The sequence below is a fragment of the Thunnus maccoyii genome, chromosome 17 (genome assembly GCF_910596095.1).
Source record: "Thunnus maccoyii chromosome 17, fThuMac1.1, whole genome shotgun sequence".
In the NCBI taxonomy this organism is placed as follows: Eukaryota; Metazoa; Chordata; class Actinopteri; order Scombriformes; family Scombridae; genus Thunnus; species Thunnus maccoyii.
This window is the reverse complement of record NC_056549.1, coordinates 22,159,488-22,185,848: the sequence shown is the minus strand read 5'-3', so window position 1 is coordinate 22,185,848 and position 26,361 is coordinate 22,159,488. Positions and strand designations below refer to the sequence as shown.

Genomic DNA, 26,361 nt, shown 5'->3' with positions numbered 1-26,361 from the left:
TTGACTTACATGGATTCTCCTCCTCCAGCCTGAAACGGAGCAGGGGCGACGTACCTCCCTGGAGAAGTTCACTCGGAGTGTGGTGAGTGTCCCGTTGCCTTTTTGCTTTGAACTCTTAAAAGTGCATTCATTAAAGCCTGAGCTTTCTATGATGGGTTATAACGTGCACTACTGCCATGTCACATCCCAACAAAACTTTGGATCCACTCTGCGATTTTTATGGGAGCAAAACCAGAGCAATGAGGAGAACAAAGTGTTACAGCTTCTTTAAGATAAATGATCAGACTGATTTTATATTACTGTATTAGTCATGAAGCCTTTTCTGGCCCATTTTGGCTATTTTTGTTCACTTTCACTGCTATAATCATTAAAACTAACAGATCAATTTGTACTTGCAAAACTTGCTAAGTAATTACTGCCTGTGTTCAGTAATTCAAACATTTCCACTGACTTTAAATCTTATTGCTGCTGTACTTTGGCTTCTTCCCTGTGGGGAGATGTTCTTGTTCTCTATTGGTTTTAACAAATGGTCTGACGATTAGCTGAATGAGGGGAACAAGTTGTTTATTGCACTAATTAATTTGTCCAGCTTTATAACCGTAAACAAAGAATTGCTTGCATGAGTACTGAATAAGATGATTCAAGATAAATGCTTAAAATTAGTCTTTTAAAATGTAAAATTCATGCTAAATAAGCATCTTTATGCTCCACTGGCTTCATTAAGTTCATATGTCAGAAGTTTTGTTTGTTTTGCTTCATCAAAGCTATGACAGTTGCCAAGTATTATTTCTTTCACCCCAACACCTAAAGCTTTTGTGTATGCTGACTTGCAACCACTATAGTAAACCACTGAATCTGAGCATCAATGATTAGAAGCAGTAAAAATGTGTCATGTAAGTCTTACTACACTTAATGTATCTAGCTTGTAGTCCACTGTTTGGTTTCTTTATTCATTTATTGACTATCATCTCTTAATGTCCATCACTACTTTCAGTTTTTCTACATTTTTTGCAGGCCGGGTCTCTCTTCTCATCCATTTTTCCTCCCACACTGCTCTTTCTAAATCCTCAAGAAAGCTTTTAACTTAATGGCACTTTGACAGCTGTCACCTTCACCTCTCTTGCTCTCTGCTTCCTCCCAGGGCAAGTCACTGACGGGCAAACGGCTGACGGGCCTCATGCAGTCGTCCTGACAAGGCCTGGATTAAGAGTAGGAGGAACCATACCCAGAAGAGCTGCTTACCCCTGGGGAGCAGGTGGAAAAGGACACTGGGTTGTTTGGGTGGGGCTGTGGGAGGCGGGTGAGGGCACCAAACAAGCCTAGACTGCTGGACTGGACTGGACTGGACTGGACCGCCACCACGTTTAAAACTCACCTCAGATCAGTTCAAGAGGACCGACAGCATGCAATAAGTCACCAGACCTGACACCAGGACAGTGCTGTCGCAGCATAGAGCATAAACAATGCTACTCTTCTTAGGAGGTTTCTACTCAAAAGCCTGCAACATGCCAGGCTTTGCTGTTTCTCTCTACTATCTACACTCATGTTAATATGGTAGCTGCACCAGGCTATCACTTTACTTTCAGTGATATAAACAATGGAATGCTTGAATGCCTTGACTGATGTCAAAACGAGACTTAGATTAATGCCGTAGCTAGCCGTTTAATCTCACATCACTCACTAGGATGATATAAGGGAAATAGGGATAGAGGGATTTACAGTAAACATCCACACTCTTGAACTGAACATTTGCTCACTATTCACAATGATTGCAGTCAGACTGCCTACTTCTAATGGTGGTAAAGGTGGAGTAGTACGCCAACTTTTTAGTAAATGAGCTTTTAGATCAACTTATTGTGTGATGACACAAGATTAACCTCTGTATGTTCATTATTGGTTTAGTTGGTTAGTGTGTTTACATTTTATGTACTAATCGTAGAAGCTAATGTCTGTTTTTTTTATGCTCATTACAGACTGATTAAAACAACAATTGGAAGCTTTTATACGTTATTCTCTGAACACCTTGACCCGCTCTGGTACAGTAGGTCTTTCCTGGAAAACAGGTAAACAGGAAATAATTTTTTTAAATTATGTTATGTGTTTTCAATGGCTGAAAAGACAACAAGTGTCATCAATGCAAACAGACAGAAAATCCAACAAAAGCTTCTAAGTACTGGCAAAAAATAAATATCTACTGTATATCAGTTTCACAGATTATCTCACATAATCTAAGAAAAGAATTTCATGGATTACCACTGTACGCACAATGTGTATGTTTAGCAAACATTGATCAAAGCCTTGTAACAACTGTTCTGAGCAGACAGGTGAAATCTTGTTGTTGTAAAGAGCTAAGGACAAACTCATCATTTTACAAAAACAGGTGTTTTACTTTAATCGAGTGAGTTGATATGTTGTTAGGCTTTATTCTATCTTCTGAACATTCCACTTCGGGCAGCCACAAGGTTTATAGTGGGCTGACCTCTAAACATTCTTCATCTTATGTAAAGAAGACCATGATAATAAAAGAGGAATGCACAATAAATAAAAGGATTTGGCCCATTTTTTCATTTGTTTCCATAGACTTCCACCATGAGCTGACACATAAATCTGGGAAAACTGGAGTATTTCACTTTTCAAGAGTTTGTACCATCAAACCTGACAACAGTGATTTGAACACTGTCATATTTTAGCATCAAATTTCCAGAAGAATCCTCAGGTAATGGAGCCAATCACCAGCTTTTGGACTTTGAATGCAGCCCCATTTAACAGGTACATCTTTGCTCTATATGGTCACATACTGCCCTCTAGTGCAAATGAAATGCAGGTGCTAGTGAATGTCAGTTTGTGCCAACTGGGACACAGTAGAAAGAAGAAATATTATCTAACTAAAGGAAGATGGCAAGTAGCAGGTCCATTAGACTGAAACTGACCTAAAAGAAAAATGTGTGGTTACTGTATAGAACAAGGAGCATTAAAATAGTTCTGTTCAAGTGAGAACATTAGCTGGATCTTAATGTCGATCAGATTCATAACAATCAACATAAAGTCTGACTCTCGACTTTGTCCCTTTACATTTTCTATACTGCTTTAGTCCACATGTTTGTATTTCTAAATCCGGCAAAATGACAAATGACGTCATTTGTCATTTTGCCAGTGTGAGAGTAATTCAGACTCAAGAAGTGAAAAATGTATGTATAGTATGTATAGATTTCTAAATTTATGTGAATTTTCCGTAGAGTCTCCCTTCAGTATGATCTTCTGTCTCTAGTTCTGCATGTTCATCAGCACTGAAGATCTATATCTATGGGGGAAGAACCCAGCAGAAGAACCAAGGGCAAGAATGAAGGACCACAAGATCAACAAAGAACAGTGGTGTGTGGAGAAAAGGGTAGGTGACAAAAAAAAAAATCTGAAAAGAGGACTGGTCACCCAACACAACAAAAACACATGTGCAAAGCAACTTAAATAAACTAGATTCAAATTGTTAATGAACAAGATCAGGACATAAAACATAAATAAATGCATAGTTTTCTATCTTCGAACACTATTGGCGGGTAAAGTTTGATTCTGGTCATCAATGAAAAAGACTCCTATCCTTTTAGTTGAGATAAGTCTCTATGGAAAAAAAATAACTTATAAATCAAAATAACCAACCACATCACATATTACAAGAATGCTATGAAAATCAGCCTGTAGCTGTTTAGGATTTATGCTTGAAGCATAAATCCTAAACAATCCATTTTAGTGGGCAGTTACCCTCATACAGACCTTTTGGCAGTCTTAATGTATGTGGATGAAGTCTCTCTATAACGTGACAATAACTGTGAAAACTGTTGCAATAGCACCACCTGGTGGAATTAGCAATTAACAGCGCCTTCTGTTTTTTCCTCAAAATTTTGTCTTTATTAATAATCAATCTTATGAATCTTGATCCTCAATCAGAATTTTGACCTGGAACATTTATTGATGGAATCAATTATTATATATATATATATTTATTAATCCAAAAATATCCTCCAAAATTTCCAAGAATTCATTTCAACATTATCTGTTTAAAAAAGGACAGGACAATTTGTGTGATGCTATCAAGAAATATATTTTTGTATAATCCACTGATTAAATATCTTCAGTCACACCATGCAGAACAACCTGCAGAAACCTTGTACTTTTCAATTTTGTCATTAACATTTTCTTACATTAACAAGTAATTCAAGATCCAGCTTGTGTGAAAGTATCAAATTATTCCAATTCAAACTAAGGATAATAAATTGTAAAATATTAAAGGAATATTACACCCAAGAATGTCCCTTTATCTAATCACCACCATATCTGTTGAAAGTTCAGCATTGTCAATATAACACACAGCTACTGTTGTTAACTGGCACAGTTTCTGTTTGGCTTTCTCTGTAACAAATCTACTCTCAACAATTTACTCACATCACTGAGTTATTCAAGTTCAATGTGGTCTTCATGCAATCGCTAAGATTTAATGACATTAATTAGTTTAATTAAATAATACTTTTACTAGACCTAAGCTGTTTTGTCTTTAGCTGCTTTTATTGTTCTTTTTGGTCTTTTTTTTTAAAACTTAAAGTGCTCTATTTGATCTGATTTGGGTGATAAGGTAATGACTACACAATGTTCATTTCTGTGTGAATTATTCCTTTAAGAATAATAAGAGTGGACATTAGTGGAGAAATGATTCAGCCTTTCTCAACCAATTTTCAGGGAACAAGGTTTATGAAGGAAAAATATAGAAAATTCACATAGATATATAAATTGTAACTTTTCTCATTCTTTTCCAGAAAAGAATAATGTGATTGAAGGGCTCAACATGCCCAGTTTCATCTCTTCAAGAGGCACAAGAAAAGTTGATTTAATCTTCACATAATCACACACATAACCTAAAGAATAATTAGTTTGAATACTGTGAACAACTGTAACCACAGTACTATAAAACACATTGTAAAACACTTAGAGACCTCAGTTAGTAGCCATTATAGATTTATTGACCAGAGCCTTACACTGCACATAAAGTCAGGGTCTCATGCTGAAAATGTGAGGGTGAATTTCAAGAGTTAACTGCAAAAAAAAAAAAAAAATGTTTTTGACAGTTATTTTATATATCTTGCACTTTGAAAACTGCACAGTGCAACTTTGCATGTTGGTATCCCCTAATGGCAGCAAGAACAAGACCCGAATGTTTGAAATTTGCAAATTTCTTTTTAAAAGTTTATATTTTACTACAGAATGAATACAACCTGAGATCCTAGCCAGTGACCACACCTGACAGGAAAATTAATTTTGTCAAACTTCAGGTGGATATGATGGAATTATTGTTATATAAACATTGTACCCAGTCCAGCTTCAAAGACCAAGATTTCTACACTTTATGGACCTGTGTGGCTCCTTACAGAGGTATTAAGGGGGACAATAAAGGGGGGAGGCTCAATGGTACCAATTAGGCAGCTACAGCAGGACAGGAGAGAGGCTGGACTCCTTTGATCTCCAGAGCCTTGTTGAACTGCACATCCATGATCTTAGAGGCTTTGGTGATCTTCAGGTTCCTCATACAACCTCTGAAGGAAGTGCTGGTTGAGAGAGCTGCCTGACGAACTCCAGCTGAGAAAGAGATATAAAACTTTCACATCTCCCATCACAGAAGTGTATGTGTCATGACATGCGACTCCCATGTGCAGTAATGTTTAGTTTCTGTTTTCAGTACGTGTTTTTTACAGCAGCGCTTGCCAGAACAGAGTACAATGCTATGCGTATGAAATGTAGATGTGTTTGTGTAAGTATTTTATAGCCATACCAGGATATCCTCCAACGTAGATGGGGTCGTTGGTGTCGCAGGTGTTGGATCGTGCGTTGGGACTCTCTGCTTGGCTTTGCTTCTCATCGACCACTAGCTCCAGCCGGTGGCGGAGCTTTTTGGCAGTGACGGAGTGCCACTGGCCATCACAGAAGCCCTCTCCCTCAGGCATGTGCTCCGCTGTTATTCGTCCAGCTCCATTGTCAACGTGGAAAAGTAGCTGGAAGGGAGAAAGGAAGATTTTAGGTTTTTCGTCTTGAATCTATATCTAGCCACTCCTGTATCAGGAGGTCACCTGTCTTGTTCTGTCAAATTGTAAAAAATGTGTACTTTGGTACACATATTGTACCTAGATACTGTATATACTAATGTATTATGCAATTACACTAGATTAATCACCTTGCCCTGGACGATCTCTAGTCCCAGTCCATCATTGCCTTGGTTACTGATGGCCAACAGCACTCCATTGGTTCGACTGGTTCGGAACTCCAGTGCTATCGACACATCTAGACCCACTCTGTAGGTGGAGACTAGAGACAGAGATGCAGTAAGAGATTATTTTTAACATTTGCAACAGGAAAACAGTCAATTGGTTGAAAACAATTAACTGCACTTGTACAATATGGCCAAACAAAATCCAGCTTGGATTAGATTTTTGCTGAAGTGTTCCTAGATAGTTTGTGGGAGGTTGCTACAGTACATTTAAGGATAGGTTCACAGTTTTTCCAAGTCTGTCTTCAAACAATAGTCAGGTGCCCATATTATATTATATTTCATATAACATTGAAACAGGTTTTGTTCGCTGTAATCATTCCTCCTGTTCATACTGGCTATTAAAAGAACCTCTCCAAACGCGCTTACCATGTAAGTGATGGAGGACAAAATCCACGGTCTTTGTTTTGAGCAAAAATGCATTGAAAAGTTTATCTGAAGATAATCAGGTTTCAGCAGCCTGAGTTAATCAAATAAAGTGGATATCTTCCACAGTTAGTCTTAGTAAAATATTCCCTTGACAGAAAGTGTTTTCTTGTTAAGCTGCAGTGGAAGGTTGTATTAAAAAGATGGATTTGGCACTAACATTTTGAAAAGCTACTGACATTATTTGACTAATTTGGACAGCTGAAGCTTCATATTAGCTTCAAATTAACTTTTAAATACATTTTTGCACAGAAGGCTTGTGGATTCTGTCCCCCATCGTCTTACATTTAAAGTGCATTATGAATGGATCTCTTAATGGCCAGTATGAACAGGAGGAATGATTACAGCAGGAAAAACATGTTTCAGTGTTAATTTGGGAACCTGACTGTTTTAAGACAGACTTACTCCCACGGCCTTGTCACTACCGCTTCATTGACAACACACATGTTCATCAAGATTTGTTTTGCTTAGAAGGCACAATTACCCTGGAATTGTATATGTTCAGGCTTGGTCACTTTTTCCAGTTAGTTTGGGAAAATTAAAAATGTTCTACTACAACAGGTGGCAGAGGCTGGCTCTTTTCAGCCATTTATCCATTGTTTTTCAATATCTGTGTTGATATCTCTGCTTGCATGTCTGACTTGCAGTATGTGCTGTTTAGATGTTAAAACTATCTCAGGGTGATGGGAGACGTGTCCTCTGCAGCCAGCCTACTGTAGATTGTAGTTTCTTGGTTATTGTGACAATAAGATCAGTCTCCCAACAATTTGTAATTATATTTGTGAGTTTATTTTCCTCCTAAGCACAAATATTTGTATTCATTTCTTTTCTTTTTTTTTTTACCAAATCTTAATTTTTATTTTCAGCTGTTTTCCTGTGGACCTCTCATCTCACCTGCTTTCAGGAAGCCAGTGCCGTCAAAATAGGTTCCTGTCTCAGTAGCGGCAAAGCATGTTCCCACCATGTGACTGGAAGTTGGTGTAGCCATGTTTAGCTTAAAGTCCTCAATGACAGCCTCAGAACGACCTAGACAAAGAGGAAGGTGGTAAACATGAAATGCCTTCTATGTAAAAAAAAACAACACACAAATGACAGTTGTAACCCACTTATTGATAGTTACATGTGTGTAAAATGTAACATATGCATCGGAAATGCAATAAAAATCTATTACCTGTAGCAGCTGCCTTAGTGCTTACAGGACCTCCCACCATCTTCAAGTTACGGATGCATCCATTGATACTGTAGAGAATCTAGGAACAGTGAATAAAAGTTTGTTGATTGATGGACATTTTAAAATTATATTACTGGTTTCAGCCAGTCTCTCCACATGAGTGAGAAGAGTGTGCAAGAGTAACTGTAAAACATTTTGACTGATGTCACAGATTCTGAGAAATGAACTGAACCACCAAACTGAAATATAGCATCCTGTGTTGAAATACAAAGACTTGTTACTTTAAAATATGTACTCTGTGTGTGTGTTTTTTGTTTACCGGTCCTATCCTCTTGGTGGTATAATTTTTTGGTAATCCACCAACATACAGCATTCCCACCACGTCTAACAGGTCCGCCTGGTAAGAAGAGAAGACGATGTATTAATGCAACATAAAAAGGTTTCAGTGTCATGCTGTCTGTCAGAAGTGTACTACTTGGACCCCGAAGTTAAAAAGAAAATTTCATAAGTGACAAAGTTGATACACACAGTTAAGAGAAAATAAATGCTTGTACCTTCTTGGGACTGATCATCTGTTTAGTGTATCGTCCATCAACCATGAGTACACCTCTCTGCTTGTTACGAGTCACACGGATCTGACAGGACAGAAAAAGAATAAAACGATTAAAAAGAAATGGACACAGCATCAACAGAGAAGACAGACAAGTGTTGCCTTCATACATTTTTAAATGCATGATTTAAGGCTTATTAACAATGTGACAAAGTGGTTACTGCTACTAGAAAGTAGGTGTTTCCTGAGATGAATGAGTCTTTAAGGCCTGATGTTAAAGGTGCAGAAAGAAAGGAACCTGTGATAAAACTTTCTGTAAATAACCTATTCAAAATAGATGGTCACAAATAAAGAGAAGACCTAATAATTGCCATTAAACTCTAAAAACATCAGTAAATAATAACTACTGTAAACCTGCTAATAAACACCTGTTCTTATGTGATATTCATATGCATACACAGAAGCAAAAGGGAAAAAAACACATAGTACAGGTCAGTAGAGACAGGACTTTTTAAAGGATATTTTTCTAAAAGTGTTTAGATGTTTCCTTCACTTTCAAGGGACGTACAGAATACATATTTGATAATTACTTAAATTATCTAAAATAAATTGAGTTGTTATAATTTAGTGAATGACTGAACAAACGGAAAATCTCTCATACGAGCACAACCATAAATGAATGACTGAAGAGCTGTCATACCTTGTGCCAATTCCCATCATTGATGGAGAAGGGCACACAGCCAGATATGTTTCCATGACCAAGATCATAACCCAGACACACCTGTCCGTCCTTGATCTGCAGGGAGAGAGAGAGATGAAGGGATGAGGAAGGGATTACAAGCAAACACGGTTAATATTAGCCTCTATGGCCTTTTCCCTGAAGATGATGTCCTTGGTGTAATAGACTACAGAATGTTGGAGAAGATGTAAAAGAAATAAAACACCACCCTTCAAAATGTTAAAGTTCCAGTATTTCTGTTTCTTGATAAAGTATTCATGGGATCTGATTTGGCAGGAAATCTGCTCGCCTGTGTTGCAGCATAAGAGGGCGCTGCTCTTATGATGCAAACATAACTTGAAGCTTTTAGAGTTTCTGTCAATGGCAGCTTGAGAAAAGAGTCAAAGGCTGTACTTTAAGATATAGAGAAGTAACTTTGGTTAAACTGTGCAACTACTAGAGGCATGAAAAAAAAAACAGAAAGTGAGTGCAGTAAATGGATACCTGTATGGCAACAAAGTCAGCATGGTTGATTCTTGCCATGTAGAGAACAAGTCCAGACTCCTCTTTAGTTCTCAGCTCAAACTCCAATATTAACCTGAATCACACATACATAAAGATCTTTGATTACAACAATAGCATATACAATAATACTAATAAAACATTTGATAAAGGCCTGGTAAATCAGTTCTAAAAAGGCACTCTACCGTGTATTTGTGTGATGCTCGACATTTATATCAGAATACTGGGCTCGCACAGCATTTCAACATGAATAGCAATTTTGTGTAAAACTAATAACATTTGTTCTGCCAAATGATGCAGTTAATTCATCATCAAAGAGTTTGGCTGTTGATTTGGATGCCTGAAAATGTCTTTTCACTTGAATAACATTGCAATTAACTTATTTAAGTACATTTTCCCAGCCAAATGTTCACATCAAATTATTTATGTTTAGTAGAGCATAGCATAGACTATTACAGTAACCAGCACTGAAGACAAATTGCAGTTTTAAGTGAGTCAGGCGCCTATCTTGACAATTGATCAAGTTCTTAAAGTACTGACAGATACACAGAATAAAGGAAGATACATTTTGATTTGGATGTCAGGCTGTTCTACTGCTTAAAGACCATGTTCAGGAAATTACTGTTACAGATCTTCATCCCAAAACAGCTTTCCCAAAAGTTCTTGGGTAAGATCCTGATCACTTATTTGATCATCCATGAATAAAGATCAATACATAAAATGCACACAAACCATTACCTTGTTTATAGACTTAAAGGAATAACTACTAAGCAGATATACACCCATTATCTTTCTAACTTTTTTGAGCTGAAACAGTTAGTCAATCGATAGAAAATTAATCTGCAAATATTTTGATAATTGATTCATCATTTTTGCCATTTTCCAAGCAAAAATGGCAAAAAAAATCATTGATTCCAGCTTCTCAAATATTAAGATTTGATGCTTTTCTGTGTCATTTATGACAGTTAACTGCATATCTTTTGGTTTTGGACTGTCGGTCAGTATAGAGACATTTTAATACGACTCCTTGGGCTGTGGGAAATTATAACAGCATTTTTCACTATTTTCTGACAATTCAAAGACTAAATGGCAGTAACAGCCCTAAACTTTTAGTTGCATTTGCAGCTGTTACTGTTGTTTGTGGAACAGAGAAGTTGTTCTCAGGGTCGGTCAAGTCAACAACATCTTCACCACACGCTGTTATTTATAGAGGATTTTTCCCTGGATTTTGACCTGGTATACATGTTATCCTGTCCAAACTAGCACTCACTCACCTCTGATTTCTTTTATTTATTTAAAACTGCGCTCTATAGTGTGAGGAACAGACTTACACACACCCACACATGGGTCACAGTTTGCTGTGTTGAGTATGTGTACATGCAGCAGGCATGTAGCTCATGTGTGCACACAGTGAAGACTTACTTGGCAGTATTTATATATTTGGAAATGTTTTCACAGTTATACTGTTACCCGTGGTAGATGTTATATAGGTTGTACTGTGTAGATACCAGAACAAGAAGGATTGTGTGCACTGTGCTGAAAGTAAAGTAAATCAATTTGAACAATAAAATTATTATTTATTCCAAATGCAAACCTCTCTCTGACTTTGGTGTCATCAAAGGCGAAGCTCATGTGGCTGTTCCTGGTCAGTCCAAACTGATGGGCCTTCTCGAGCGCCGTCGGGGCCACAGCTGACGCACATGAATCCTGGAGATTGGACATAATATGTCAGTTATACTGACAGGGTTTCACCACACTGCTCCTATCGCGTCTTGTCAACAGGAATCTTAACACCTGGACGAAACATGTCAGTCACACTAATAGGGTTTCTGCCTCTGATCTGCAGGAACCTGAAGGGCTGGTCGGTCACAATGGGTCATCAAACATTTCTTTATATAAAACAAGTAAATGTAGAGTTAAAAAATAGTTTACAAGTCCACAAAGAAGATGAAATTCATGTTTATGTTTAAGTGGGGTCTCATGCAATGCAAAAATATATGTTACTTTTTAATTTAAAACAAAACTATACAATATATACTACACTACTGTACATGTATATATTAATAAAAAATATTTCAGCCCTGAGAGAATATTGAACATGGGTTAAATCCATTTTACTGAACTGCATATACTGCAGATTAACATGCTGAATATTTCAGACGGTGCCATCAAGTCACAGCAAGTGGAATTTTAAAATCTGTTTCATTACAATCATCTTTCATCAGTGTTTCTTTGTTCTCTATCGCCTCAAATCAGTTACTGCCGAGGTAGATTTGGCTGACATGGTTTTCAAATGACTAGACCCTCCCACAGTTTGACTCTCATAAATCCTGTCCATATTTTCTTTTTATCTGCACGAAACATCACAACAGTAAAGTCTGATTTCTATTTGATTAGGATTTTTTCTTGGCAGGTGGGTAAACAAGTGGTTACAGAGTATTATCAGAGTATTACTGAACCTCTTATTATAGGGTGCAGTTCTGCTACTGACCAGAAGGTGTCAGTGTTGTAATATATGTAAAGCCAACTTATTTATGACTTCTACTACTCTGTTTCTATTTTCTTTTTACTCTTTCTCCTGCAGTTTTCTTTCTGCTTTCTTCTCCATGCCTCCATTCCTCCTCCCCATTCTCATCTTCATCTTATCCACTCTTCTCTCATTTTATGTCTCCCTCCTGTCCCCCATCTGCTACTTTCTTCTCCTCTCCATTCCTTTATTCTTACTTCTCCTTTCATCTCACTTCCTCACATTTTTTTCTCTTCTACTCTCACTTTCCTGCCCTGTTCTTCTTTCAAAATGTGTCTATTCTACCTTTTCTGCTTTGTTCCCTCAACTCCTCTCTTCCCCTCTCCTGTATCCTTTTAAATCTTCATCTTCTGCTCCTGTGAGCTCAACTATTCTTTGCTCCTTTTTTACTGTCCTCTCGTTTTTTTCCAATCTCATCCCGTCTCCCTCTCTTCCTTGTTTCCTTCTATCTTATGTCTTCTTTATTTCTCCTCTCCTACTCTTATCTCTTCTCTTTTTGCTTTTATCCCCAGAAACTACTATCTCATCTTTTTGTCCCTTTCCTCAGCTTACCGTGTAATTCCTTTTCCTGTTTACTTTCCTGTGTTATCCCTTTCTCATCACCTAACTCCTCTACCTTCCCTTTTCTCATCTGAAGAACTCTGGTATTTATTTATTCTCCTATCCTCCCTTTTCTCTTATTCCATTCTTCTGTCTCCTTTTGTATCTTCCTCCTCTTCCATCCCCTTCTGATGCTCTCATTCTCTATTTTTCTCTCCTTTTTCCTCTGTTCCAGCTTCTTTTACCTTCTTCCATGTTTTTTATCCTGTTGTATCCTCCCTACTCTTCCTCCACGTCTCCTAATTTACAATACTTCTCTCTCCTGTTGTGTTCTCTCCGACCAATTCTGTTTCTTCTGTTGTCCTCCACTCCCACAGCATTTTTTGAAGCCTCCTACTTTCCCCCCTTTCACCACTTTTTAAAATGTTCTCCTTTCAACCTCCTCTTCTCCTGCTTCTCTGCCTTTTTGCACCATGCCGCATCTCCTCTCCTCCCATCTTATCCTCCCTTCATCCTTCTCCTCTTTTCTCATCATCTTTCCTTCACTTCCTACCCACTCCTTTTCCACTCTCTGTTCATATCACACTGTCCTATCTCCCTCTTCTTCTCATTTCTCAGTCCAACTGTTCTCCAGCTTCTCTTCTCTAGACTTCTTTTGCGTCCTCCTCCTCTTCTCCCATCCTCTACTTTCCCTCCCTGTTCTCTACTCCTTCACCATCTGAGCTTTTACCACTTGCTCCACTGTTTGTCTCCACCTGTCCTCACCTGCTCTTATCCCATTTCCTTCACTTTCCTCTCCTCTTCCCTCTTTTCCTCCAATCTCTTCTGCTATCTCCTTCCAAAGGCTTTCTCATTTGCTCTCTTGAATACATCTCCTATTAAGTAACAAAGCTGCTTTGCCATACCTCCAGTGTGAGTGTGAGACAAAGTTAGGGAGAGAGAGAGAGAGAGAGAGAGAGAGAGAGAGAGAGGATCTGAGACGACTGAGCTTCTGTGTGTATGTGTGTCTTTATCTCGTCTCTTGTTCTCTTTCAAGTGAAGACATTTCCCACACCGTGACCTTGCTTTGTTACGCCTGACACTCACCTCTTATCATGCTCTGTCCTTATATCCACTCCTCCTCCTCAACCTTCCCTTTTTTCTCTTTCTCACTCTCCCCCTATCTAACAAAAGGGAGACGTCACTTGCTTAGAAGCTCTCTCTCCTTCCCTCTCCCCTTTCATTCTTCTCTTGGCTTCCTCTCCTTCGTCTTTCAATTAAGCCAACAAAAGACGGGCGCCGCTCTGTTCAGAAAGACTCTCCCCTCTTTCCTCCTCTTCCTCAATGGCTGTGCCCTCTCTTCTAGCCTCTTTCATCCTCCTCTTCTTCACTCCCTTTCTCTCATCCCCTCTGCTTCTTTCCATTAAGCTAACAATAGGAAGACGGTCTTCCATTCAGAGTGGCTGGTCTTTGGTTGGAGGTCACACCAATAGAATGTGAAGTCATTAAGTCGGGATTTTGTATAAGTGTGTGTGTGTGTATAAGAGAATACGAGCCTGTGCAGAGACCAGGAGTCCACTTAAAGCCTTTGGTAGCTTTAGCCCAAAATGTCTTATTACTCCAGAGAGGATCCGTTCAAAAATTGTAGTGTTGGTTAAACTGTATGTCAGTGGTCATTACATCACTAAATAGGGTTTCAAACCATGTTCTTTGAAATGAAACCATAAAAGCTGATGTCAACTAATTATGTACATAAATGCAACAACTTTACAACTGCAAATTTACCCAAAAGACACATGATGTGATTCTGTTACTGTTTTTGCCCTCTGCAGTGCCTTTTTTCCTAACTTTGTTTTTGGGAAATACATAAATTGATATTTCTTTGAGGCAAAGCATCAAACTAAACCTCAGTGCAGATGAAGTGCACCCGTTTGCTTTAGATACAACTGCATCAATATCCCCAGGAGTCAGATTCAAACTATTACCTGGTAACTATAGCTATGATGTAGTAACTGAGTGGCCTGTTACAACACCTCAACATAAGAGCACCAAACGAGCAGGCTCCTCTCTTCTCTCAATAACTAATGTCAAGGGCTCTTGGGCAAAGCACTTAACCCCCAAGCTGCTCAACTAAAGCTGGTCAGTGGCCACCACTTTAAGACTGTGGTTGCGCTGAGCCACTCACAAATCAGCAATGCTACAAATGAGGAGTGGGTAGATGTTGGAAACCTTTATTCAACTGCCTTTTGCCAGTGAAAACAGGTAAAAATAGAAAAGAAGAAATACACATTTAATAGAAGACAGGAATCCAAAACAAAAGTATTAATTGACTCCAAGGGAAATGCATATGAGACACTTCTGTGCATGTGATAAAATATTTCAAAATTGCTTTAGAACAAGAAAATCTGTTCCAACCAGGATTGGCATCATCAGACTTCTATTGTCCTTATTGCTGCCATAATCAATATTTTTAGATAAATAATAGATCAAAAGACTACGTCTTTCAGCATCTTTCAGCTCGTCTTTCAACTTGTTTTGATTTTACGACCTGCAACTTTACTGTTTGAATGACTATGTTGATCCATATCTGCTAGATGTTTAAATGAGCAACTGTTTGCTAATCAGCTTAAAAGCCCCACAAATATCAGTGTTGTGTTTACAGCTTGTTTTTGCTTCTAAGTGGCAAAAAATGCAGGTTTTAATTCTAACTGTATTTGATTAATTTGTAGAAAACATAAAGGTAAATGGAGAGAGCAAGTCAGACACATCTGAGGTGACAGACATTGATTGCTCATGAACCCATAGCGTGTCTCTGTGTGTCTGTGTGTCTGTGTGTATGTGTGTGTGTGTGTGTGTGTGTGTGTGTGTGTGTGTGAATGTGTGTATACCGTGTCACTGCTGGGCTCCTGCTCAACAGTGGGCGGGGCTACAGCAGCAGTGGGTGTAGCAGCGGCAGGGGGAGTGGCCTCCTGCAGGTCAGCAGTCAGGTAGTGGGAAGGAAGGGCATTAATGGCAGCCACAAAGCAAGAATGGGAGCAATATTTATGACAAGCACATAGCCCTCCAATCAGCTACAGCCAGGCAGTGATGTAATGAAGATGAAAGCTCAGAGGTTATGAAGTAGTGGAGAAACCTTAAGACTTCCTGAACTGAAGCGAAGCATAATTACTAATTTGAATGCATTTTTGGTAAAAGTGGTTCTCCTCGCTTTTCAGACCTGAATACATGTAAAAGTTCTAGATTATGTTACCTCTGGACAAGCAAACTATAAGTTAAAGTCTGTTTCTTGTTTTCTCAGTATCAAAAATTCAGAATCTATTCTAAGTTATACTTTGTTACTGTCTGATTTCAGCAGGCTGGAGGAAATTAGCGAGCTGTGATTTAAAAGGCTAATTAGAGGCAGTTGTCATGATGTCGTCAATCAGAGCAACATGACCTGAGTGCAGAGCTCTGTCACATGGCGCTGCAACACAACCCTTTCAAAACAGAATTGAAAATGTACTGTGTAACATTGTGCCATATAATCATAAAAATGGCATAATGACAAAGCTGTTAGGTAATGATAATGAAACACATGTTAATATCCAAGCTCTGCTACCCAAATTGATTAATGAAAACACAAAAATATTGACCACACTGCTAAACATGGAAAAAAAAAACTATATTAACTGCCTAATTACCGTGAGTCATACTTGTCTAAACATAAATAAAATGTACATTTTGTCGAATTACAAAGAGTTCAAATTGTACTGATAGATGCCCAAGTAGCTTAGAATATCATCAAAATTTGTATCATGTTTCAGCCTTTCATAAAGATCAAAGAAAGACACAAAAATACACTTGAGAACGGAGGCCAGTGGAACAGAAGCTCACCCAGAAGGGACTTTAGTTCTGTATAATCTGCAAACTGTTTAAGGCCATGTCTTCCAAAGACTTAAATCTTTTAAAAAATATATTCTCTTTTCCTATGAAGTCATGAAGTGAGACATTTACTCGTACAGGTATTGCAATTTGTTGCAACTGTTTGAGGGTCAACAAATTCAATATAAACAAAACACCCAACTAACAAAATATGAATTATAAAGACTATTACAGCAGATGGTCTGAAATATGGCGAACAAACTACCTTCATCTTCAGCGAACATGTAGATGGGGGCTCAAAGACCTATGGCTTCTCAGAGCCTGCAGTCTATATCATAAAGCAGATGAACTTACAGCTAATAAAGCAACAAGCCACAGAGTTATAGCTAAGCTGACATAGCTCATTGGCTCTGTGCTTCATGATCAATGTTCTTTTAGAGGTGTAGTTTAGCAGGTAACTGGGCAGTTGATAACCTATGACTGCTGTAAGACCTATAATATATTTAATATATGAAATATATCTTCCCTATCCCAATGCTAAGGGTATGAAACGAATGACTCACTGCCTGCCAGCCTCTTAGCATAGTGGCTAAATGTTGGCTGAGGGTGTTTTGGCTCCTTGGGGCTCATAAAGCATAAATGGCATGCACAGTTAGCCTAGCATAGCGCAGAGGCTCTGCACTGTATCACAGCCTGCCAGAGGTGGAGTTTAGTGTCTCAAGGCTAAAGGGAACATAAAGAAGAGTTAATGGGCTGTACAACTGCTGTGTGATGAAGCGCTAAGCTAACACAGCGAGGCCATGGCTGCATTTCATCCCTCAGAAATAGGTGTGTGTTTGTGTGTGTATATGTGAGTAATAATCAGAAAAAAATAAAAGAATGTGGTGGAGTAGGACATGTGTGCTCTTTTGTATATGTGTGCATATTTGAATATGTTCTTGTTTTTACTGCATTTTTTCTGTTTCTATGTGTTTGTGCATACATGGTTTCTCCATGTGAATCTGTTTGTATGTGCCAACAGTTTAAAATAGTCTGCTTAAACGGAAGTAAGGGCAATTATGTTAATAGAAACCTCTGGTATAATATGAACATCCCTCATTTATTCACATATGCATCATTTCTCATACACCCTCTGTTGAAAAATGTAATATTAAAGATGAAGAGTATGCCTGATGTATGTATGTCTGTGTATATGTGTGTTAATTTGAGCTACTTACAGCAGGAGGTGGTGTGACAGGGGCAGGGGTCAGTGGAGGACTGCTTGGTTTCGACTCAGGCTCCTCCTCTATCGGCAGAGGATGTGGGGGTGGCGGTGGGGCGAGGTTCGGGCACTGGCCAATTTCAGCGTTCTCAAAGGACACGGGTTGGGAGAAATCTGAGACACTGTGAGATGGACAAGCAATTGGGTTTAAGATGACTTTATATTTATTATTATTAATATATATTATTTAAATTTAGCTGACACTGACAATTTTAATTTTAACTTGACTGAAATTACAGGAAATTGTTAAGGTGTAAGTACATTTTCACCTCACTTTATGAGCATGACTGATGTGCTAATTTGCTGCTTTCAGTAGATGTCTCCAGTACATGTTCCTACGAATCTTCACTGAATCTTCAGGCTGAACTGACTGTACTGAATCATTGTTGTCACCGACCAATTTAGTAGCTTTAGTACTGGAGCTCCACTAACTGATGACAGACCGCACCATTAACAGCTCCCCAGTTAAAGGCTACTTTAACACAGCGAAAGCCACAGAAACAATCATAATGCAATACCTCTGCTGCTGTGTTGTTAATATCATAAAGAGTACTTATATAGGCCTACTGTAGTTAGTATTTAATTCAACGTAACAATTTGAACAGAATGCACTGGCTTCATAAGTGAAACCTTTACCATCAGTCCTGTAACCGCACAGCATTATGAATGGCAATGCAATCATTTAGCTTAGAAAAAAGTGAATGAACTACATAGTCAACGGCAACAATTCTTTCAACCGAACAGAAAAAAACAATTCAACTCAGCAAAGTGATCGTAATTTCCACCTCGAGCATAAAGCCAATGCACCGACTGTAAAGACGTTATCTGTAACATACACAACAACTGTGTGTGCAGTGCGTGCATGTTACACCTCAGACTCGGCTTGATCTCAAAAATATACCAGGAACCCCAATTCTTTCTGTTGTTTTCCTCCATTTTCCCTCCTTTCTCTCTCTTTTGCATCTATAGGTACATGTAGTATAGGCATAAAGCTTCAGGATAAGGGAAATTTTTCACTTAAGTAAGACATTTTCAATTTGCACAGACGCCTAGAGTGAATTTGAATATTTTCCTGTGAATTTGCATCTTTTCATTGACTTTGAATGCAATCACATTGCCTCTCAAATTCGTTTCACAGTCAGTCTGAATAAACCTCAAGAAGGTCCAGGGTCAGGGCCACATAGCACTTACAAGGTTCCTATTACAATAGTAAACTCATGTAAAGGTGCTGGGAAAAGGAAATTAAATAAGAGTGAATTGAGGTAAATCAACGCACCAATATACATTCAGTATTATACAAATCCAGTTTCAGCATTGTAGGTGCTTAATGAAAATAACCACACATAAAACACACACAGACCAACAGTATGAAGGATCAATAGATAGATAGGTGTATATTAGGTAGAAGTTACAGAATCAATGTGGTGGGATATAGGAGTGAAATGAGTTGAGAGATGGACAAACAGGCACAAACAAACACTCAAAGATGAGACAGGGGTGTAATTTGAGTTATGAGTATGTTTATGATTTTGGACAGCTCTATTACTGCTGTTCAGGCAGAAAGAGACACTGGCTTTATCATCATCATCACCATCATCATGACCTCCAGCAATCATATTAACTACGCTTTAACCTAACAGTGTATGAGGTCAAAATTAGCCCTATCATCCACTGCCAGTAAACATTACAGAGTGATCGTTAGGGTGGCACGCAAAAGCTACCCTGTTTGGGTTTGATACAGAAGGTTTAAGGTGAAAATATGAGTCCACTATATGAGAAACTGAAGTGAAGTGAATTGGTCAGTTTTGCCTGTGTCAGTGTTTTAATATGGTGGACACCAAGAAATAACCAAAATCAAAAGCTGACTCTGTGCTTTTGCCCCAAATTCATCTTGTGATGTTAGAACCATATTACGCTATAGATCAATCAAAACAAACAAACAAAAAAGAGTACTAGTTATTTCTAATTCTTTTTGATATGATCAGATCACAACAAAGTATGTGATGTTAAAATCAAAATCAAATAATCTCTTTGCATTGCTATTAGATCTTCATTAAAGGAAGTGAGCGGGGTCACATGGTCATTAGAATTTGTTTTGGATGTGATCCAGCCATAAAAAAGTAGACTGATCCAATCTGCTCACTAAAACAGTATTTCAGGTTCAAGAAAAAGCTGACTTTAGCTCTCTGATCCAGTAACTAGACATCTGGCTATATATATATATTAACTAGATAGTACGTACACACTGTTGACCATGAGGTTCCATATACATCCCTGGAATGGGACATTGGCTCTGTTGGATGTCTGCTCTACTTCTGCAGGAATGCCACCAAGGAAGATACGCTGCAAGCTTATTGGCTGGTCGTTGGGAAGCGCCGCCTCCCTCTTGGCCTCCTCATCTACCTGAACTGCAAACGATCTGGTAAAAAAAAAAAACACACAAAAAATGGATTATATGGAGTAAAAATTCTTCAACATATATAAAAATTAGTGTTGCACAGGTAGGAAGCATAAACACAGACTGAACACTAACCTGCCAGGTAGTCTTTCGATGCGCAGTGAGTGCTCTCTCCCATCATTCAGGATGCCTTGCTCAGGTAGTCTGATGACACGGCGTGGACTGTGACTGCCAGTAAACACCAAAACCTCCAGAGAGCCTTTGCTCAGCATGACTGAGAGGTAGGGCTGCAGGAGTTGGAGATAAACTTTATTAGCTGTGAAAATCTGTACATCCAAACTACTCTCAGGGCACAGGAGTGGGGAGATGAGATGAAATGGAAAAGAAAATGTTCAGTTGGATGTGTAAGAGAAGGGCTTTGAATTTCAACCTTATACCAAGACCTATAAAGGCAATTCATCTAGCATTACTGCCTGATAAATTATACACTATAAATAGCCAATTATACAGAAAGATTTGAGGATTTAAAGGAAATGAAGAGTTCCCAGCAAACATTTTGACACAGATGTTGATACAAAAGCCTGCATTAATGTTAAAGCCCCATGCAGCTTGACGAAGCTCGAAGAAGTTCAAGGTTTTCACCTATAAAATGCAATATCTCAACATATACTTAACATTCATGGTTCCAAGAGGATTTTTATTTGTCCAATACTTTGGTTTATGACCAAATATCTGAAAAACTGATTAAGTTCCCATCATTCTCAGCTGTACTGTAGGATATAAAATCATGAAAAAAAATTCCAATAAGAATCATATAAAAGATTACATCCTGGAAGCCAAGAACCTTTTACAACCATAAATGAGACCAACATGATACTATTAAAAAATAAATTAATTGGATTGATACATCCAGATTCTAAAATATACCAGAACACTAGCAGATAGATGTTTCAAATGAATGTTTAGTTGCCCTTGGTAGTCGTCACTTTAGATTAAACTTGTCCATCTCCGGCATGCAGCCATTTGTTAAATGTTTGTCAGGAACAGGAGAGGAGGAGAAAGGAAGGACATGGGGACAAAACCAACAGATGAGAAGTGAAGGGAGGAGAAAAGAAACACATAAGGGAGAGGAGACTGGGGATTAAAGAGCAGAGAAAAGGGAAAGGGGAAAGGGGAGAAGAGAAGGGGGATATATGGGGGTATATAGAGAGAAATTGGGAGGAAATAAGAGAAGTAGGAGAGTAGTGGAGAGGAGAGGAGAGCAAGGAGGAAAGGATAACAAGAGATGAGAGGAACAGAGAGGAGAGGATAATAGGGGGAAGAGATGAGAGGGCAGAGAGCAAAACAGCGAGAGAGATAGAGATGGGGAGAGAGAGAAAGAGGGAGACAGACAGAGAGGTGCTAGAGAGCAGTGGTGCAGGGTCAGGCTAATTTGAATTTTAATTCACTGTGTGCCAGAGGGCGAAGTGGGAGACAATTTACCACCTGAAAATGGAATTTCAATTTGAGGTCGGGGACAAATTGAACTGAGATGTAGCTACAACATGCCTCTCGCTGCGGCGTCTTGCACACACACACAGATATAAAGGCATGCACATGCGCACACACACACACACACACACAGGTGCACAGACGAAGACACATGTCACACATTGAGACAAAGGCAGACTACCACAGATGAACTCATTATGCACTGAAGCAAAGATACACACAGACACACACATAGAAGTACAGACACATGTAGACAGACAACCATGAAACCAAATACACAGAAAAAAAAACCTATACATGCACTTACCTGTATTCACAACAAAAAAAAAATCAACATTTATACAAAAGCAACACACACACATACAGCAACACTCTTCTGAAACCTTTAATAATTTAAATCTTCCAGCTTTTGGAGTTTATAATTATATTATCATATTTTGGCTTTGGGTTCGGTGTCTGTGTCTGTAACTGAACTAAGATCTTTACAGAATGCTGACAGGTTGGTGCAGACAGCTAATTGAGGGTCATTCTCTAATATTTATGAACCAATTTAACGTCTTCTTTGTAAAAATGCTTTGTAAAAGCATACCTTGGAGCTTCTAGAAACTTGATGTTTTATGTATACGCTTTTGTTGAGTAATTCCACTTTTCAACATGGCACAACAAACAGAGCCCGAAAGTCTGTTAAGATTTAGCAGCCCTTCATTAATTCATAAGAGCATTTTATGTTTACCATTATACTTTTGAAGGAGTTTGGTACATTGTTACCGTACATTAACATTGATATCAGTTACATCACCTAAACCATCAACTAAAAGGATGAGTCAATTAATCAATGAGTCAATCAGCAGAAAATTAATCTGCAACAATTTTGATAACCGATAAGATGGCACAAAAAATGTATTGCTACCAGCTTCTAAAATGTGAATACTGATTATGTTTGGATTTTGTACTGCTGATTGTAAACCTGGGGTATGGGTGATGATCATTTTTTCTACTTTCTGATGCTTTAACCAAACGTTCATTGATTAATTGAGAAAATAATCTGGAGATTAATTGATAATAAGAATCGATATCTCATTTGATCCCATATGATGTGAATATCTCTAGGAAAATCTACTGTTTCAGTCAGAGGTTTAGGTTTACGAGGTACAGTAAGGTGTGGGCAGCTCTTGCTGATCATCTTTTGATGACACCGAACGCTTCTTTTGTGAATATCTTATACTGTATTTTAGTCAAATCAGATATATTTTCATCTTCTGTCCTCATTCTCTCCTTTTGGCTCATATCTCAGTCTCTTTTTTATAACAGACTTATTGTTTCCCCTCTCTTACATTTTGTTTTCCCCTCTCCTAACTAGACTCTCTTTTATCTCTCCTTCCCTTGGTTTGCTCAAAGGCTCTTCCTCTCTCCTTCTCTTCTTTACATCTCTCCTCTCTGTCTAATATCAACTGTCCCCATCTTTAAATTTTTCTCCTCTCTTTCTTCTGTTCTCCTCTGCCCTTGTATTATTTCTCTGCTTTCTCCTCTATCCTTCCTTTCACCTCTAAATCTCCCTCTCCTATCCCTCCATCCTTTGTCTCCTGTCCCCTTCTCTCTCTCTCCGTTTCTCTGTCCCTCTCTAAAACATCCATTAGTCAGGGCCAAGTTGAGTTGATGGTGTTTTTAACCTCGCTTAACCTTACTACACACTCACACACACGCACACACACACACACACACACACACACACACACACACACACACACATACATACACACACACACACACACACAGCCTGCCAGCATAGTTAGTAAAAATAGATTTATGCGTCCAACAACCAGTAATGATGGATAAGCCAGAGGTAACCCTCTGTCCTCTCTCTCACACACACACGCACACATATATACACACACGCATAAACATAGACACACATTTAATTTTGCATTCATGTGAGCAGCACGCTCACATTAAATGAGGCACACACAAACACTGATACACATTATGCTAAAACACACATGCACCCACATACACAAATATAGACACAGATACCCATACATGCATTTACACAGACATACACACATATGCCTGCAAATATGACTGCATCTAATGCAAACTACTAATTACACACCAAACACACTGTGTTTCCAGTAGAGATAAAATTACAGTTTTATTTATTTATCAGTGATTAGGATAAAAGAGGGCAGTATTGGTACTCAAAGGACAGAGACTTCAAGTGTGTGTGTGTGTGTGTTTGTGTGAGTGCGTGCATGTGTGTCTGCATGGGTGTCTGTGTGTGTGTGTGTGTGTGTGTGTTTAGCTGTAAGACAATCTAATCAGCATAGTTGCCAACAAACTCAAATCTCATTAATATGCACTCATGGAAACTTCATTCACTTAGAGAAAGGGTGCCTGTGTGCATGTATGTGTGTGTGTGTGTGTGTGTGTGTGTGTGTGTGTGTGTGTGTGTGTGTTTGTGTGGTCAGCTAAAAGCTAAGGCAGCTACTACACAGATGCTATGTGTGCATGTATCTGTGTACTTGTCTGCATCTTTGAATGGGCATTTCTGTGTGAGTGTGTGTGAGATTTAGATAAAATACAATCCAATTAGTCTAGTTGCCAACAAATGCAAATCTCATTAATATGCACTTATGAAAACGTCAGTCACTTAGGGAAAGGGGTGCTGAATTTGGGTGAACATGAATGTGTGTGTGTGTGTGTGTGTGTGTGTGTGTGTGTGTGTGTGTGTGTGTGTGTGTGTGTGTGTGTTGAACCCACCTCTCCTGACTGTCTGCGTCTCCTCTTGGAGCTGGGGAGGTTTTTGTTCCGGACCTGTGATGGAAAGGTTTTTAGAAAAAAGGGAGAATAAATGTTCTTTATTTTATTGGTTGCTTAGTTTCCTAAAATGTGATTGGTACATGAATATCACTTCTAAGGAATTTTCCCTTGAAAATAAATTATACAACCAAGTACTATCTACAACAAATAGCCTGCAGAATCAACACTGTCTAATACCTTGTTGTGCCAGAGGTCTGCTGTTAACACATTTAGTTGTCTGCATACTAAATTTTCTGAGTATACTTAAATTTGTTAACATTTTATATTAGGTCTGTAGTTTTCCAACAATTTTCTAATAATATTCAAGAAAGTTTTGTGAAAGAACAACAAGTATGTAATTTGGTACTAATTATAGTGAAAATAGAGACAGTGTTTAATTGGTCCACTTACAATTAATTGAGTTCAATTAACTAGTGTTACTAGTGTAACCTAGAGAGTCTTCTAGTCAGTGCACTGCAAACGTGCCATTTTTCTACAGGCCAGCATATAATTCAACATATACAGTGTAAAGAGTAACGTTTTCATACTATTTTTCTTATATTTAGTATCACATTACATAATTCTCTCCAGGAAACTTCCTAAAATTATTTGGAAATTATCAGGAAACTACGGACCAGTAAAATAAACCCAAACACAAAACCTGCTTCAAATTAGTGTACAGTAGTATATAGTAGGGAAGTGAGTCACAGTTTAAATGAAAAAAAAAAGTGATGACACTGAACCTGCTGGCTGACTGGTGGAACGCCGCCAACTGCCAACAGTATGGTCCCCGTGTCTTCCAGAGTGCTGAACGACAGGCTGATCTCAGTGTTGATCGCCAGCGACAGGCCACCAAGCTCCACATATCCCGGCTTAGAGAAACTGACTGTGTGCAGGTTCTATGAGAGAAAGATGAAATAGCTGTTTACATGCATTTTAACTCACATTAATGATTAGATCATTTGTTGTCCTTTACAAATCACTTTCAAATGGAAAAATAAAAAAATGATCTGAAAAGTAAAAAAAAGGGGGAAAAAATAGCTGAGTTTAAATGATTAAAAATATGTCATCCACCTCTTATTACTTTAACTGTGGTTGTAAAGTGACACACAGACACACACAGACACACACACACAAACTTTCATCTTTGTAGCATAGCAGAGTGGTTGGGGGAGGAAGAGAAAACAGAGGAATAGAAAGACCTTCACTCTGCACACACTCAACCCTGCGCCTTTCTAATCCTTCATATACTCTTTATACACACTGTAAGCATGGCAGCATGTTTGTATAATTGAATGGGACTGGTGTATAGAAATCACGATGAATGCCTTGTATGGCTTTGAGAACTCCTTTGTCGATTCAGTGCAAGTGTATGTGTGGTTGTGTAACTTAGAGGAAAACATGTATGTACACGTATGGCATGTATATAAAAGGAAATTGAGAAATGTGTATATGGGGTATATTGGGGTTGCACTGATAAATAGGTAAACACTCTTTTTTGTGTACATGGAAAAATTAAGACAGTTTGAATTGGTCATTGCATTTCTGACCTTCACTCTTTCTCACACTTTCGGCATCTTTCTATTTTATGTGTTACACAAAGCCAGTTTTATTTCCTTAATAAACACATTTATTAAAAAATCAGGAAGTGAATGTAAAATGAGATAGAAAGAGGCAAACTAAAGTGGGAAAAGTAAAAGAGGCAGGGTCAAGCTAGGGGAAAACCAGAAGAAGAAGTTCCTCAGGTTTAACATGTCTAGAGCTTTTAATAACTCATAACTATTCATACCTGTATGTTAGATTTTCATTTTCCA

The 26,361-nt window shown here is 38.4% G+C and overlaps 2 protein-coding genes across 8 annotated transcripts in view; one reads left to right on the top strand and one right to left on the bottom strand.

Moving 5' to 3' along the window:
- Nucleotides 1–2,003, top strand: part of rgs6 (regulator of G protein signaling 6) — an 89,377-nt gene extending 87,374 nt beyond the window's left edge. For all 4 annotated transcript variants that reach the window (XM_042389967.1, XM_042389966.1, XM_042389968.1 and 1 more), the window contains 2 exons: nucleotides 29–82; nucleotides 1,142–2,003. In XM_042389967.1, the coding sequence (XP_042245901.1) occupies nucleotides 29–82; nucleotides 1,142–1,192 (105 nt within the window). In that variant the 3' untranslated portion in view covers nucleotides 1,193–2,003. The remainder of the gene's footprint in view (nucleotides 1–28; nucleotides 83–1,141) is intronic.
- Nucleotides 2,004–4,721: 2,718 nt separating this feature from the next.
- lama2 (laminin, alpha 2) overlaps nucleotides 4,722–26,361 on the bottom strand; it is a 206,596-nt gene continuing 184,956 nt past the window's right edge. For all 4 annotated transcript variants that reach the window (XM_042389960.1, XM_042389962.1, XM_042389961.1 and 1 more), the window contains 16 exons: nucleotides 25,291–25,446; nucleotides 24,509–24,562; nucleotides 20,396–20,547; nucleotides 20,105–20,281; nucleotides 17,819–17,984; nucleotides 15,629–15,709; nucleotides 11,289–11,401; nucleotides 9,677–9,770; nucleotides 9,155–9,250; nucleotides 8,459–8,539; nucleotides 8,224–8,301; nucleotides 7,905–7,983; nucleotides 7,628–7,759; nucleotides 6,215–6,345; nucleotides 5,816–6,035; nucleotides 4,722–5,622 (listed from right to left, as the gene is read on the bottom strand). In XM_042389960.1, coding sequence (XP_042245894.1) covers nucleotides 5,462–5,622; nucleotides 5,816–6,035; nucleotides 6,215–6,345; nucleotides 7,628–7,759; nucleotides 7,905–7,983; nucleotides 8,224–8,301; nucleotides 8,459–8,539; nucleotides 9,155–9,250; nucleotides 9,677–9,770; nucleotides 11,289–11,401; nucleotides 15,629–15,709; nucleotides 17,819–17,984; nucleotides 20,105–20,281; nucleotides 20,396–20,547; nucleotides 24,509–24,562; nucleotides 25,291–25,446 — 1,971 coding nt within the window. In that variant the 3' untranslated portion in view covers nucleotides 4,722–5,461. The remainder of the gene's footprint in view (nucleotides 5,623–5,815; nucleotides 6,036–6,214; nucleotides 6,346–7,627; nucleotides 7,760–7,904; nucleotides 7,984–8,223; nucleotides 8,302–8,458; nucleotides 8,540–9,154; nucleotides 9,251–9,676; nucleotides 9,771–11,288; nucleotides 11,402–15,628; nucleotides 15,710–17,818; nucleotides 17,985–20,104; nucleotides 20,282–20,395; nucleotides 20,548–24,508; nucleotides 24,563–25,290; nucleotides 25,447–26,361) is intronic.